The 16,411-nt window shown below is 37.3% G+C and overlaps 1 protein-coding gene across 1 annotated transcript in view; it reads right to left on the bottom strand.

Annotated features, from left to right (window-relative positions):
• Nucleotides 1–10,000: 10,000 nt before the first annotated feature.
• The window catches only part of atrnl1b (attractin-like 1b), an 80,358-nt gene continuing 73,947 nt past the window's right edge, over nucleotides 10,001–16,411 (bottom strand). The window contains exons 28-29 of the mRNA XM_042396707.1: nucleotides 13,015–13,129; nucleotides 10,001–12,079 (exon numbers count right to left, since the gene is read on the bottom strand). Of these exons, the coding sequence (XP_042252641.1) occupies nucleotides 11,955–12,079; nucleotides 13,015–13,129 (240 nt within the window). The 3' untranslated portion in view covers nucleotides 10,001–11,954. The remainder of the gene's footprint in view (nucleotides 12,080–13,014; nucleotides 13,130–16,411) is intronic.

The following is a 16,411-nucleotide window of genomic DNA, read 5'->3' as shown; positions in this document are numbered from 1 at the left end:
TCATATAAACCCATGAGTTGAAGTATTTTTTTCTAATACTTAGCAGATAGAGTAAGTGTGAGGAGAAATTGTGTGACAATAATAAAATGTAGACTATACCATGAAGGCAATATTAAAAGGAAATAATTATGTGTGTGTGCGCTATATGAAAGACAACAGACATGTTTACATCCCTAAACCCACTTTACACTATTACCCCTTATGCCTCTACCTCATATCTGAGTTTGCAGTTAAGCCAACAGACATCCAAAAACTATAGCAACAGCCTGGTGAAAATATGCTGCAGTTCAGCCAGCAACACTCATGATACTTTAATAATAGTGCTCATATTTCACTATAATGTAAACCAAAATCCAGTTGCCAAACAACCAAATAAATGAGGTCAGACACAAAAAGAAATGAATTAGCAATTACCAAGCAAATAATAAACATACATACAGTACCAGTCAAAAGTTTGGACATACTTTCCCATTCACTTGAATGAGAAAGTGTGTCCTAACAATTGACTGGTACTGTATATAGGCAGCAGATTAAGGTCAGATATTGCAAACAGCAGATGCCAAGGCACATATGGCAGACATGAGCAGCTTAACCTGGTATTGCCAAGCACACAAACAATAGCTGAACAAAGCCAGCCATCAAAACACTGCACACATATTAGCATGACCAGGAAGAACTCACCTTGTTGAAGGGAAGCACAGATCCCAGTCATCTCAGCAGGGTAACCCACAGGGTTTGCTGTAGTCCCAAGAAAACTCGCCTTCTTAAAAGCAAGTTTGTGGCAAGAGGTCACAGGGAGCATGGTGAGACATGTTTATTCCACAAAGCTGTCCTGAAGTGACATTAACACTAGTCGGTGAACTGTCCTAAATACTAAATGACAGCAAAGTTATTAAAAGGTTAGCTAGCAGCAGCTAATGCAGTAGCCAACAGAACTAGCTAAATACCGGGCATGACAAGTTTAAATAGCCCGCCTTATTGCTGGGAAAATATAAACGAAAGACTTTAAAAGTGAGAGAGAGAGTTGTGCTATGTGATGGACTTCAGACAGCCGCCTTTATCACTTCTCCGCCATTTTGAAACGAAAACGAGGCTCGGCCAGGTAAACCCTATGGGTAAACTGCGTCCTCAACCTGGCGATCGCGGGTAGTTCAATGAAAATAAAATATGATAATAAGACTAACAATCGATCATGCAGCTATTTAAAATGGGCTGTGTGGCCAGGTCAGTGTAGTTTCTTTATATCTAGTTAAAAATTGTTAAATTCTACAAATACGTACCACAATAAAATAAAAATAAAAAATAAAAATCCTAAAGGCTATATTTAGCCTTGTGTGTGCAGGTAATAGCGATATTTCCCCTTCTGCTGACATGCCGTGAATGCAGCATTAGTTTAACTTGGTGTTTTGACCTGTGGGAAACAGCAATATTTTAGTGCTTTAATAAACACTACACTGGGCAATGTACTGTGCTATATTAATAAGGCACTGAAATAAAGGGAATAGTTTTTAGCTTCACCACACACACATTAGCATAACATCAAGGCTATCTTCTAGAGGGGCTATGACATGATGTCATTAAGACAAAGTCTTTAACAGTAGCAATTAATTTAAAAACAATAACAGTAATAGCAGCAGATGCTTTTACATCTTCCACTACACTTACGAACCTCACACCTTTTACAAAATCGACTCACAGTCTGTCAAATTAGACATGTAGATTGATTGTTAACATGAGAATTTGCTTGTCACCATGAAATTAAATTTAGGCTACTGTAAGATATGTTATTTGTAGATCATTTTTTGCAGCCATTTTTTTCATAAGCTTTTGCCATTCAAAAGAAAAGAGCAACAAGGTACAGTAGGCTCTATGTACACAATAGAGCTCTCTGAGGCAGTATTGTGAGAGTTTTTTTGTGAGGCCTCTGCTGAAACACAAGAAGGCGGAAAAGCAAGAACAGTCCCTTTGTGATTGGATGATCTGAGTCATTTCTTCATTATGATATCAAATTTCTCCTTTTTAAATAAATTTGTATAAAAAAGCAAGAATCACTAAATTACAGCAGGATCATCTTGACATTTCCCTGTCATGTATCATGCACTTAACCTGGCTGACACCCTTGATGCAATAGTGGTTTTGCAATAATACAGTACAGTGTATTGTACACACTACAATACACTGTGCCTTACATGTGAGAATGAGACTTTAAATCATTTGCTTCATCATATCATGGCAGATGCATGAAGGACTCTCCTATGCCTCATTAGAGGGTCATATTCTTTGGAGTGAAATAAAAGCATCCCTCTGTGTTATGGAGAAGCTTTGAAATAAAGTTTAATATTTGACAGACTAATGAGAAAATGCAAAGTGGGATCTAAAATACTGAAGGAAATTTGCTTTGCTTCCAAAACCTTTAGGTAAGAACACATGCAGACACACGTCACATCCTACAAGATGTGAATTTCAGTGGCAATGATGATGTGACAGTCATGATCCTCAATAAATAATATACAGTACCTCACAGATATTCATCAATCCATTTCTTTTACCCTCCCCATTATATGTAAATCACACTAACATTAATATCTCCTGCAGTCAAGGCCTGGACAGTTTGATTTACAATGTGCACTGGCATCCAAGAAAAGCCATTAAATTACATGGCATCTCTCAAATACTTCCAGCAAAGGGAGGGAAAAAATCCAACAGGATTATATTGGATGGTGTGGCGAGTTTGTCATCTGACACACCCTCATGAATTATATTTCTGTAAGTGGCAGATTAATCACCATCTCTTGGTAATACTGGATAAGTACCAGGACAAACAGACGTAAAAATCCATACCCTTCCATCATAAAGTGAATCAGGGAACTCATGAGCCTTCATTTCTGCGCTGTCTGACCCAAGATTTGCCCTGAGGCAATCCACCCAATCACATGTTTGTTAACTCTTAACCGGATACATTTGGTGTCATTTACCAAAATCAGACTTTTACAATTAGTACAATCAGATATTTTGTGTAGATTTTTTAATGTAGTGCCCTCTGGTGGTTAAATTAAGTCTATTGTGACAATTTGTGAAGTCAAGGTCTGCCTTATTTTATCCAATTAATTACAGAAACATTTTGACAAGCAGTTAAATAACAAAGACAGAAATAGATCAAATTTTTAAGAAATAAGAAACACATATTGACACTGATACATAATTTGTTTTTGTCAGTAGAAGAGAAACAAGTTTTGATGGAGCAAATACATTTGCTAAAAGCAGTCATGAAGAAAAATTAAGTTAAAAAAACACAATGATTTCAGTTTTGAATGATGTGTTCAAGTAATTAATTCATTCAGGAGGTGTTAGCTAGGAAGGTGAATATATTTTTAAGTCAAATAATGAAACATTTTCAGCCTAAAAAATGTGAATATTCTAAAATGCTGTCATTTCAATTTACCCCTGAATTTGTTTAGTATATTAATTCTGAAAGAAAGCCTCAAGACAAAGATTGTGGATGTGACAATAATGACTATCTCCCAAAAAAAGGAAGTTCAATGTAGTATCCAGTATTTACATAAATAATTTTTACATATTTTATGTGGGAGCTGTACTCATAATTTCACATTCCCCTTCCAGTGCTGCACCTGTGGGCATCATGCCATCCTACTTAAACACACCAGGTAGCTGAAATGAAAAGGGCATGTTACACTCTTACATTATTGCATCATGATCAAAAAAACAAAATATAATTGGTAATCTGCCCAAAATGTGAAGAAAAAACAATAAAATGTAAACTAAACGTTAGATTACCAAGTATCAATGGCCTTTGAACATCATCAAAGAGCAGTCTAGGTGAATTAAAAATACAAACCAGTCGTTGCAAAATACACAATACGACCATGAGGGTTGGATCAGACTGGACATCAGTTTGCCAACAGTGACTCGGGTTCAGCACTCAGAATATTTTCAGCACAACCCTCTCCAGTACTTAGCAATGACCTCTATTCACTTAACTGTCATTTTGAAAAATAACAAGCCTGTAACACCTTGGACACAGCCACCAGCATGTTTGGTCAAAAGCCCTCAGGTTTGTCCTCCTGGATCTTTTTCAGACACAATTAGCCTACCAGGGTGTTCTCAAGCAGCTATTATCATCAGTGCATGCATTTAAAACCTTACCAATGTCTACAATACCAAATGTAAATTATATTACAATGGGCTGCATTAAATGCGCATTTTCTTTGAAACATAGGGCCCACTCTATCTGGATGTCAAGGAAACCTCAGCTGATTTACATCATATAGTATGGGGCAACACCCACTCACAATTTGAAATGGAACAAAGACATCTCCTATCTAATTAAAAAGAACAAAAAGAGTATGTTCTTTGTGTGGAAACCTCTCAATATCTGAACCAATCAGCTCTCAGCTTTCCTGAATCAGTAATAAATGCACACTTTCTCAAGCTCCAGCATGTTATCTGCACTGTTGTCGGCACTCCATCTTTTTCAAAAATCTGGTAACACTACGTTAAGTTTTCTTACATTATATTGTCCCATGTTGGATCTTTTACATATATTTTAACTACTGGAACAAGAATGAATCCATTCAAATGCATGACCTCCTCTGTAACCAGGCTTTTTTCCACTACAGGGACTTACCTACCCAGTAACTGAACTTATACATCAGTAAGGACTTCTAAAAATGAAGAACAATGAGAGAATACTAATCGAATTGAATAAATGAGAATACTGACTGGAATAAAAAATGTAAAAAACTTTGTCATTAACATATAAATTCTGTATACCCAATAAGGCTAGATAAATACAGTACATTTAAAAATCCTACATAATATACCCCACAATTTCTTTTTTTGTATAAAAGAAAATGAATCACTCACTCAATACTTGTTCAATTGTAACCTTACAGCCAAATTTCAGTCAGATTTTAGTTTCCAACATAAACACAATTTTAAACTTTATATTAAAGATGATGTAGCATATTTTAAAGGCAGAGACTGTACGACTGGTTTTATTGTGAATGTAATGGTTATAATGAAAAATCTTAAATTCACAAATTTTGTTTTTCAAAAAGATTACCAACTTTTTCCAATTTTTTCTTAATGATTTTACGTATTTCACAAAACTCTCCAAAATGTCTTCAAAATAAAGAGTGTATGCACAATTAATTATTTTTGAAAAGATAGAACTTACTTTATTTTTTTAATGTATTATTTTATCTACTGTTTTTTTCTGCCTCTTCTTCTTAATGTCATTGATTTTTGTATTTGTCTTTAATTTATAATGTCTAACTTGGACATCCTCCAGGTTCATACAAACACACTGCACAAACAGAAAATATATTGTAGTGAATAGACATACTGTGCATATCGTATACAAAGTACAGAAAATGTATATATTGGGAATTACCTTTTGTAGTCTGTCCCCTTAGCAGGATGGAGGGTGGTCTTTCCTCAGGCCTCATCACTAGCATTTAGTGAGAATTGGACCATACGGCACAGAGAAAATATTCCTTAAATACTACGTTGATTGTAATAATGTCAGCCTGACATAAAGCCTCATGTGCATGTGCTGAAGACTTTGAACAGTATCCATCAATTATAGTTGGGGAGTTATGTCTGTATCCTGATGTTTTATATAAGGTTTCATTTATTCATCATTTATTAGTCATTATGTGACTAAATTGGGTGGCGCACAAATGGCAAGAAATGTACTAATGTAGCTAGTTTGAAAACAGTGAGTTTTGTGTCTTTTGTCAACATCACTAAAACAGCATGGGAGGATTCATGGGAGTCATACAGCTCTTGACATGTAGCGCTGCTTGCCACAAGCTCCACAAAAATTGCAAATAATGGAGCTTTAAGACTACCTGTCACCTCCAGAGCTGTCACCCTGACTTTAACATGCTGTAAGTGCACACAGGCCATGTAGGTTTTATTTTGTACCTAACATCAACCTAAAAAACCTGTTTATAACCTTAAGTCAAAAGCAACAACTGCAAATGACTGGTTTGAACTGGATAATTTGTAGGAAATCTTCATAAGGGACAATATATATTATACATGATTATACATATGCCCTTCATATGCACAGATCAACCACAACATTAAAACCAATGACAGGTGAAGTGAATAACATTGATTATCTCATTACAATGGCACCTATCAAGGGGTGGGATATATTAGGCAGCAAGTGAACAGTCAGTTCTTGAAGTTGATGTGTTGGAAGCAGGAAAAATGGGCAAGTGTAAGGATCTGAGTGACTTTGACAAGGGCCAAATTGTGATGGCTAAACGACCAGGTCAGATCATCTTCCACAATGGCAGGTCTTGTGGGGTGTTCCCAGTATGCAATGGTCAGTGCTTACCAAAAGTGGTCCAAAGAAGGACAACCAGTGAACCGGCAACAGGGTTATGGGCACCCAAGGCTCATTGATGCACATGGGGAGCAAAGGCTAGTCCATCTGGTCCAATCTCACAGAAGAGCTACTGTAGCACAAATTGCTGACAAAGTTAATGCTGGCTATGATAGACAGGTGTCAGAACACACAATGCATTGGGTCCACTGCCAAAAGCACATGGGCATGGGCACATGAGCATCAGAACTGGACCATGGAATAATAGAAGAAGGTGGCTTGGTCTGATGAATCACATTTTCTTTTACATCATGTGGTCCACCAGGTGTGTGTGCGTCGTTTACCTGGGGAAGAGATGGCACTAGGATGCACTACGGGAAGAAGGCAGGTGGCAGAGGCAGTGTGATGCTCTGGGCAATGTTCTGCTAGGAAACCTTGGGTCCTGGCATCCGTATGGATGTTACTTTGACACTTACCACCTACCTAAACATTGTTGCAGACCAAGTACACCCTGTCATGGCAACAGTATTCCCTGATGGCAGAGGCCTCTTTCGGTAGGATAGTGCACCCTGCCACACTACAAAAATTGTTCAGGAATGGTTTGAGGAACATGACAAAGAGTTCAAGGTGTTGTCTTGGCCTCCAAATTCCCCAGATATAAATCTGATCGAGTATCTGTGGGATGTTCTGGAAAAACAAGTCCAATCCATGGCAATTTACAGGACTTAAAGGATCTGCTGTAAACGTCTTGGTGCCAGATACCAGAGGACACCTTCAGAGGTCTTGTGGAGTCCATGCCTCGACAGGTCAGAACTGTTCTGGTGGCACGAGGGGGACCTACATGATATTAGGCAGGTGGTTTTAATGTTGTGGCTGATTGATGTATACTGTAAAGCAGCACTAAATGGGTTTATCTTGTCAAGTTTGTTGGCATCAAAAGCATTCTAATGTGCTCACATAGTGAAGACTCCTTTAGGGTTCGAGTAGCTTTGCTCCAAGAGTGTGTGAGTGTGTGAATGTGAAGTGCTTGCAGCTAATAAGTATACACTGAGGGTATAAGCGAGGATTATCCAGACTAGCACTGTAGCAGGCCCCATTTCTTTTTTCTTTACATCCTTGTTCAAATGCACACTATTGATGTGCATTTGAACAAGGATGTAACAAGGATGCATTTGCACAAGCACTCTGAAAACTATTTACACACTGAAAATACAGGTACAAGACAAAATGCAGATATGTGAAATGGTACACCCTATTAAACTATCTTAAGCTTGAGAATAGGGGCCCAGAAACTAAGTAGATAGTATTTAAAATACAGTGCTGCTTGAAAGTTTGTGAACCCTTTAGACTTTACTCTATTTCTGCATAAATATGACCTAAAACATGATCAGATCAGATCAGACCATGCAAGTCCTAAAACTAGATTAAGATTTAGACATCAATTAAACAAATGAGACAAAAACATTATGCTTGTTTGTCTATTTATTGAGGAAAGTGATCCAATGTTACATATTTGTGCATGGCAAAAGTATGTGAACCTCTAGGATTATCAATTCATTTGAAGGGGAAATTAGAGTTCGATGTTTCAGTCAATGGGATGACAATCAAGTGTGAGTCTGGGAGGCCCTGCCTTATTAAAAGAAGGGATATCTGAGTCTTCACTATCAAGGTCTGAGCTTCACAACACAGGTTTGTGGAAGTGTGTCATGGCTCAAACAAAGTAGATGTCCAAGGACCTTGGAAGAAGAGTTGCTGATACTCACCAAGCTGGAAAGGGTTAAGAAACCATTTCTAAAGAGTTTGGACTCCAGTTGACTGTCAGGCAGACTGTGTTTAAATGGAGGACATCCAACACCATTGTTACCCTACCCAGGAGTGGTCAAACAACAAAGATCACACCAAGAGCAAGGTGTGTAATAGTCTGGGAGGCCACAAGGGACCCCAGGGTAATGTCTAGGAAACTAAAGTCCTCTCTTGCAGTGGCTACAGTCAATGTTCATGAGTCCACCGTCAGGAGAACATTGAACATCAATAGTGTACATGGCAGAGTTGCAAGGAGAAAGCCACTACTCTCCAACAAGAACATTGCTGCTGTCTACGGTTTGCTCAAGACCCCATGGATAAGCAAGAGGGTGATTGGAAAAATGTCCTGTGGATGGATGAGACCAAAATCGAACTTTTCAGCTTGAATGAGAAGCGTTATATTTGGTGATGAGCAAACACAGCATTCCAGCATAAGGCCCTTAATATCCCATCTGTGAAACACGGTGGTGGTAGTATCATGGTTTGGGCCTGCTTTACTGTCTGTAATCATTGATGGAGCTATGAATTCTGACTTGTACCAGTAAATTCTATAGGAAAATGTCAAGGTATCCGTCTGTGAACTGAAGCTCAACAGAAAGTGGGTCATGCAGCAAGACAACAACCCTAAACACACAAGTTGTTCTACCAAAGAATGGTTAAAGCAGAAGAAAGTTAATGTTTTGGAATGGCCGAGTCAAAGTCCTGACCTTAATCCAATAGAAATGCTGTGGAAGGACCTGAAGCAGGCAGTTCATGCAAAGAAACTCACCAACATCCCCGAGTTGCTGAGTTATTGCTGCAAAAGGGGGTCACACCAGTTACTGAAAGAAAGGTTCACATACTTTTGCCTCACACAAATATGTAAGATTGGATAATTTTCCTCAATAAATTAATGAATAAGTTTAACATTTCTGTCTCCTTTGTTTAATTTTGTTCCCTTGATCTAGTTCTAAGACTTATGTAAAAAACTGATCACATTTTAGGTCATATTTATGCAGAAATAGAGAAAATTCTAAAGGATTCACAAACGTTCAAGTGGCACTGTATACAACATTATACATTTTACAAGCATTGTGAAAGATATTACATTCAGTAAGATTCAGAAGACTGTAGCTGTGGAAAATAGGGTCAATGGGAACATTTACCTTGGACTTTCTTCTGTAAAATCTGTAGTTTCTCAAGATAACTAGGAAAAATATTGCACCATATAACATTACAGTAATTTATGAGGCTCAAATAAAGACTATCAGATATGTAACCTGATAGAAGATTAAAAGTGCTTTAAGTAGAAGAAAAAGCCACTACACATACTATGAAGGATTTTCCTAAAAAAAAACAATGTATATACTCATACAACAGTAATCCCTCTCAATTATTACTTAAGACTCACTAGAAGTGTGGCGGTGCATTTATCTGCAGAGACCCTGCCCCTTTGTCAGTATTTTATTTTCTTAAGAAATGTAAATAAAATAAAGCTGTTAAGATTCATCCATTTCAACAAAAATGTATACATGTAAAAAGAACCTGTTGTACCATATACATTTATACAGATTTTAAAAATAGTAGACAGTTTATCTTACATAGAAAGACACAAAATACATCGAGATTCAGGTTTGAGTTTTCTCTTTCAGTCCCTTTCAAGAGAGAATAATTATCTTTAGCTCAGACTATCAGCTGGTGCTGAGTAGTGGGCACCAGAATGCAATTACACATTGAAGGTTCAAGCTTAAGAGACAATAACACTAGACAGACAGACAGAAGGAGAGGAACATCAGGAGATATAAAAGAGTTCAATGCTTGTATCAAAACCACATGAAAAAACACCAGTGCACAAAAGAATTTCAGGTCTATTTTTTTATTTTCTGGCATGTTGTCCATCTTTAAAATACACTGAAGATTACTGATATGCAGTTTCTCATCTTTTTTTTCATGTTACAGTGAGACCCTGATTCCTGTGTAATGACACTGTCATAGGATCACTTTACAAACACAAAATAAGAAACACATTAGCTGGCATACTATCCTTATGAAATGCATCATAATGACCACTTTGCAACACAAAGCAAGACAATGCCCATACAGTCCTTAAAGATGCACAATTCAAAAATAGTTGACGTCAAAACAACTGGTTTGAGCCAACGATAAAATCAAGTTAAATGCGCTATTACACAGGAATCTGTTAAATATCAAAACAAAACATATTAACAGAAATGCTCTTTTCACAAGTGTAGCAAAAGACTTACAATTGATCATAGATATAATAGTAACAGGTGACAAGGCCTAAAATAAATGATAATCTCTCGCCATTCTGTCATAAAAACCTGACAAACACATGAAATCTCAAGAGATAAAGAGTGACAAAGACTCACACATTTGTTCCAACAAGACACTGTACAGCTGAGGGGTGGAGTCGGGGCTAAAAATGGTCGACAGCTTTTAAAACTCTGCAGATCAACACGCCCCCTCCTTAAGTTGATGGAAAGCGTCAAGGCATTATAAAAAGGTAACATAACTCCTTGTACTCAAAGATGGAAATAAGGTCATAGCTTCAGAGGACTCTTTAAAAAACTTACAAAACAAACTAGTAAACAGCCAGAGGAGCGTGATGTCCCTGGTCTAATTTTATTACACAGACGTCTTTTCTCCTAAGCAGCTTCCACCCACCAAACTGATCCAAGGACAAGTTCAAAAAAGCCTAATGTCAAAGTTGCACAGCAAAATGATAAAATAAGAAACTACAGTAAAAGAACTGACCAGAACTTCAGTGTTTCTCCGCGTTATGCAACTACTTCTACAGCTGAGCACGCTGAAAAATTCTGGTTTCTTATAACAAATTAATCTTCCAGTTTGTTAATAAAATGAATCGTACTTTTCTTAGGCTTTGGAGACTTCCATGCTTTCAGTTTTATGATTTGTTCGTGCCTCCTCCGGTTCGCAAGTCTTTACCCACATGCCGCTGGTAGTGATTGCAGTCTCATGTCTCTGCAGCATTTAAATATGTATTTCACAGAAAATACAGACTTTAGCTTCAGCTGGGTGGATGATACATACAGTATGTACAGCAAATGCTAAAACAGATCATTGATGGTAATTGGCAAAGTGGTGTGTCAGAACACTTTCATGTGGTCACGGGGCATTAAAAAGAGTCCTGGCCAAGCGCATAGCTTTTCCCACAAAAAAGGCAGAGTTCATTCAATCCATAAGAGTCAGGCTTGTCATAAAAACTAAATGCTTTAGCACCATAGAATACCACTTGCTGGCAAGCAAAAAAGAAGGACAAAACCCATAGGCAGCATGTACTGGATGTCTACCAGCAATTTTCAACTGTATGACCTTTGCTTTTCCCTTGTGCTGAGCAAATGGATGATGAGGTGCCACGAAACATTTACGACTGAAGCTTCAATAGGTGCAGATCCTCCCAATTAATCTGTCTCTGATGTCACTGCTAGCCACTCATCAGGCAGGTTTCCTCTTAGGGTAGACACTAGACTTTGCCATGAGGTTTGTAGCCCAGAATGTGAATATGTTGTTGCGGAGCTTGGAGAAGGATTTCTGATCACCAGAGGTTGATATATGCGGAGTACAGTACAAGGGCAGGAAACGTAAGAATAGTTGTGCTCCTGGGACTTGGCAAGTTTCAGTGAGAACTTGAGTAGTAGCAGCCAAATGAAATCTTTTACATGTAGCCATCTCTTCGTCTCTGAAACGGCTTCCAACCGGGACCTGCGACAGGTTGGAACAATATGACCTCAGATGGTATAAAAAGGGACCCAATGGACTCATGTGTTGAGACTCAGACGCAGGTGCCTTGGTGTGCCGGAGGAAGGGCCTTTCGGTTCTTTAAAGCCTGGGACTTCTCCTTAAAATCAGTTGGTTTCTGCTGTGAAATGTCTATCAGTGCACTGGCAACGATGAGTCCTAAGGAAGAGGAAAAAAGACAAGATAAATATGTGAGGGTGGTGAAAAAGATGAAGCTCCTACAAATTGTCTCTGTCAATTAGAATACCAAATATATCAGGTATGTTGATGTTTTCAATTGAGGCATGAAATCAGCTTTCAAGAGCAAATGTTCCTTTTTCTTGGGATTGTAACCACATTTCTAGCAGCAACATCAGGGATAAAAGGAGAAACTCTTCCACTGTACAAGATAATAATATTTTATTGTAATGTAAATGAATGTTTATGATTTTATGTGTGCTGTACAGTATGTGATGTGTGCTCTGTGTCATATTGTGGGGTGTTTTTATTTTTAAATGTTTGTTATGGATTTCAACAATAATTGACATCCATGCATGTTTAAAATGAAATGGATTGTTAGAAATTTAATGACTCACTGTGTCCTGCTCACTTAGATTTACACAGACAGACCTGTGGTTATGGGGATGTGAGAAATTTGTAGTGTTGGAAGGTTGTGCTCCAATGTTGGTATGTAGTGAAATATAATTGACTAACCAGTGTTCATAGACTTATTTATTTAAGTGATTAAATTAGACACATTTGGCATTGTCAGATAAACAATAGACAACAGCCTGATTAGACATTAATATGAAGAGATGATGAGTATCTTCATCTACAATGTTGTATTATTGGCTTTAAAAAGAATCATGAATCAGATGTACCCACTTAAAAACAAATCATTTAAATTAAAATCTTCAAAATTCAGACATAATATACAATGTTTTTCATTAAACCAACATTTTTTTGCTAATGGTGCTTACTCTAAGACTCACTCACAATACTGTATAGCTGATAAATGTGCGACACTCGTTTCAAATTCATAATGAAAAATCAAAACATGTGAACCACAATAACAAAAACTGGTGACACTGGTTACAGTTTGCGTAGTTTGTTACCTGACTGGCCTGGTGGAGGCAAGCCTGAGGGCCCAGATGGCAGTCGCATGAGGACAGTCAACACAGCAGCTTTCCCTCCTGAACACGGCTCCATCGCAACTGGTTTAGGCGCACCCTGAGAAAAGAGATGGAATAAACAAAAATCACAAATGATTATCTCGACACTATTTAAGGACAACGATGAAAGAATATTTTTAAAATTGCTTTCCAAAAAAAGAAAAATGCTCAGTGGTTGGTTCGTTAGATTGTACAGTAAAAATATTGGACTGTGAAATCCATCAAGAACAGATGAATGCTTTGGGAAATGAACCACTGAAAAGCTACAGTATGTATCTGGCATTGAAAAACTGCTACTACTAATAATGATAATAATAATAATAATAATAATAATAATCTGTGATAAACTGCAACATACAGAAAGCATGAGAACGTATTTAAATGACTTAATAGGTGAAGAATTCAGGATTTCTCGAGTGCTTTACCAACCAAGCTTAAAAATGATGCTTAGTCGTGTTTACAGTTTTCTGTAGCAGCCATTTAATTCTTCTTTTTGGGGACCAACAGACCAACAGTCACTTATATTAGCTGCATGAGTTGCCGCAGTTAAGATGCGACACCCTCCTCCTGAGACAAATGGTTTGATTGGTCACACAACAAAAACACTTGTGTGTGTGTCCCTGTCAGACAGTCCACGTGTTGAGGCAATGACCTACCCTCTGAGTTAATGGCCAAAACTGCTTGTCTCAAGCGTGAAAAACATGTCATCCTGATAATGAATGTCAAGGGTTTCACAGCATGTTTTGGATGAGGGGGTCGAAATTGGGGAATAATAACATGTCTGAATAGAACTGACTTTTTTCTGCTTGGATTTAAAATGGAGATGAGAGAGACGGCAGAGGCAAAATTGAAGAAAAACAGGGATTCACATGCATATGCATTAAAACATGAGAGTCAGTAAGTGCGATATACAGTTCATATCAACATGTTCCACTGGAATTTGCTGTACATTTATCCCTGTGTTAACAGCAAAAGCAAAACATTATTGCTAATTTGTATATTTGGAACAAGCACTGACTCTAAAAGCCTTGATATATCACTGAATATATACAGTATATTAAGTACACAAGACACAGCGAGGGTCAAATGTTACATGCAGATTTGTTTTAGCTATCAAGTGAAAAAAAATACTTGACATAAAACTGTGATGTAAATTAACGTCAAAGTACTGTTTCACCTACTCTTTGAAGTGTGGAGTCCTTCAATCAAGAGTAAGTGCAATCTCCCTTCCTATGAAGCATGCAGTGTAATTTCTCTTGCTACTGCCAATTAAGTTTGGCATTTCAAATGCCACAGTTCACAACTATGTTTCTAAGTTAGGGGGTTGTCATATGCATCAGGCTTTTTCTTTGTATTTGCAACCTCAAAGCAGGGCTTTAAAAGCAGTTCATCATGATGAACCTCATAATACAGACAATATGGATAACCATGTCACAGCACACAATGGATAAGTAGAGAAAATTCTGAGCTAAGAAATGGTAAGCAGTTGTGTGACAACAGGCAGCTAGAAACCTTTAAACATGAACTGAAATGAATAACCAGTGCCAAAAGAGACAAGTAGACAGCTAACTACAGTATTTATAAGTAATACTATGTTATGTACTAATATAACATTTGACATGGTTACAATTTCTTAACTAGCTGCTAATAGTAGCTAGTTAGCATTGTTCAGCCAAACCCTTCCCAAATATACTGAATACATGCATTGGCTATTGTATTAGCATGTTTGTTAGCAGGCAAAAAATAGGTGTTAGTTTGTTCAAAAATGGTTTGGGATCTTTAGCTTACTGGTATTTTACTTTTTTTTATTTGGGAATTTAGTTAACTAACACTGAAAAAGGAGGGAAAAGGTATGATGTGGACAATCTTTTGGGGCACATTTTACTGGAAATTATTTATAGTCCAGATAGAGGGGCTAATTAATGAAGCTAATGATTAGTTAGCTTAACAATGAGTTGATATTAATGTTTTAGACCACTATGTCAAACTTTGCTGAAATGCTAAAAAGTAATAACTATATATTTTGAGAGGTACTGGGTTTGTCCATCAAAAGAGAGCCCTCTTTTGCAGAAGACGAATAATTTGCTGAGGTTATGGATGCTGTCAACATTTGCCCTGGTTGTTTTGCATCTGCTGTACTACTAATCAGCTGGAACTAATAGAGAGAGATGGAAAGATAATGGGAATGGAGAGCAGGACAAAAGTAAGTTTTTTTTGTTCTTTTTAAAGGAAGATAAGACCAAAGAAAATAACATTAACTGTTACTGACACAAACTTTTAATTGTTAATGAATGGTTAAACTATTCTATGAAGACCAACATTTATAGTTTTTACCCTTCATAATGTAATGAGTGCACACATTACGAAGCCTGATGTTCCCTTTCACTGTATTTTTCATTCAAGTATTATGTATATTTAGCTTTAAAACTAATTAACATGCAACCCTGAATGAACTATAAGGACCTAAATACATTCATTAGTGCAGGGGGCCTCAAGTATCTAGACTACACATCAAGTCTAGTTGTCTCTAACCTACAACTACTAGATACTACATCTAATGCTCTGAATGACTCAAAACCTTGTGTAAACAAAAACAAAGAGGCTAAAATTCCATTTTAAACATGTGAGTCATACTGTACATAAAATACATGTTTCTGTATTACAGGCAGGATGGCGTCACGGAATATGACTGTGTGTGCATTGCTGCTCAACCTAATTAAGCCACATGATCAGAACACAATATTCTCATGCATCTGCCCAGGTACATTCATGATCAAGAGGCACATATTATATCTACTGCTGACATACAAAGGCAATTAAATTGCCAGCCATTTCAAGACCATTCAAGTGATTCTGCTAATGAATAGCTGCTGTATATAAACCACATTCATGCAAGAAAGCTGATATAACCTACGCTGACTTTTGATTAAAGCAGATTCCACTGCGAGCTACATTTACAGTGCACGGATCACTGGGTCAAACATCATTACAGCTGTTCCAAACAAATCAGTAACACTTAGGCGAAACTCTGGTTTGTAAAACCTGTAACAGCAGCAGCATCACTCCTGTATGGCATATTAATTAGAAATACTGTTTCAATCTTTACATTAGCCACTCCAAGGTCATCATGAGATACTCAAATCTCTTCATCTCTGCTCTGCCTTGAACCATGTCCAAATAGTAACCTATAAATTATCTCTTGAATATACAATATCACTATTATCAGCTCAGTTTTGCTGCTGCTGGGCTGTTTACACTGCCTTAGTACACTGCTAATTTACATATTATATATAAAGTTAACTTAAGGCTGGGCGATATCTTGAATCAATTTGATTAATTA

The sequence above is a fragment of the Thunnus maccoyii genome, chromosome 20 (genome assembly GCF_910596095.1).
Source record: "Thunnus maccoyii chromosome 20, fThuMac1.1, whole genome shotgun sequence".
Taxonomy (NCBI): domain Eukaryota; kingdom Metazoa; phylum Chordata; class Actinopteri; order Scombriformes; family Scombridae; genus Thunnus; species Thunnus maccoyii.
Note: the sequence above shows the minus strand (reverse complement) of the source record. Positions and strands in the feature narration are given on the sequence as shown.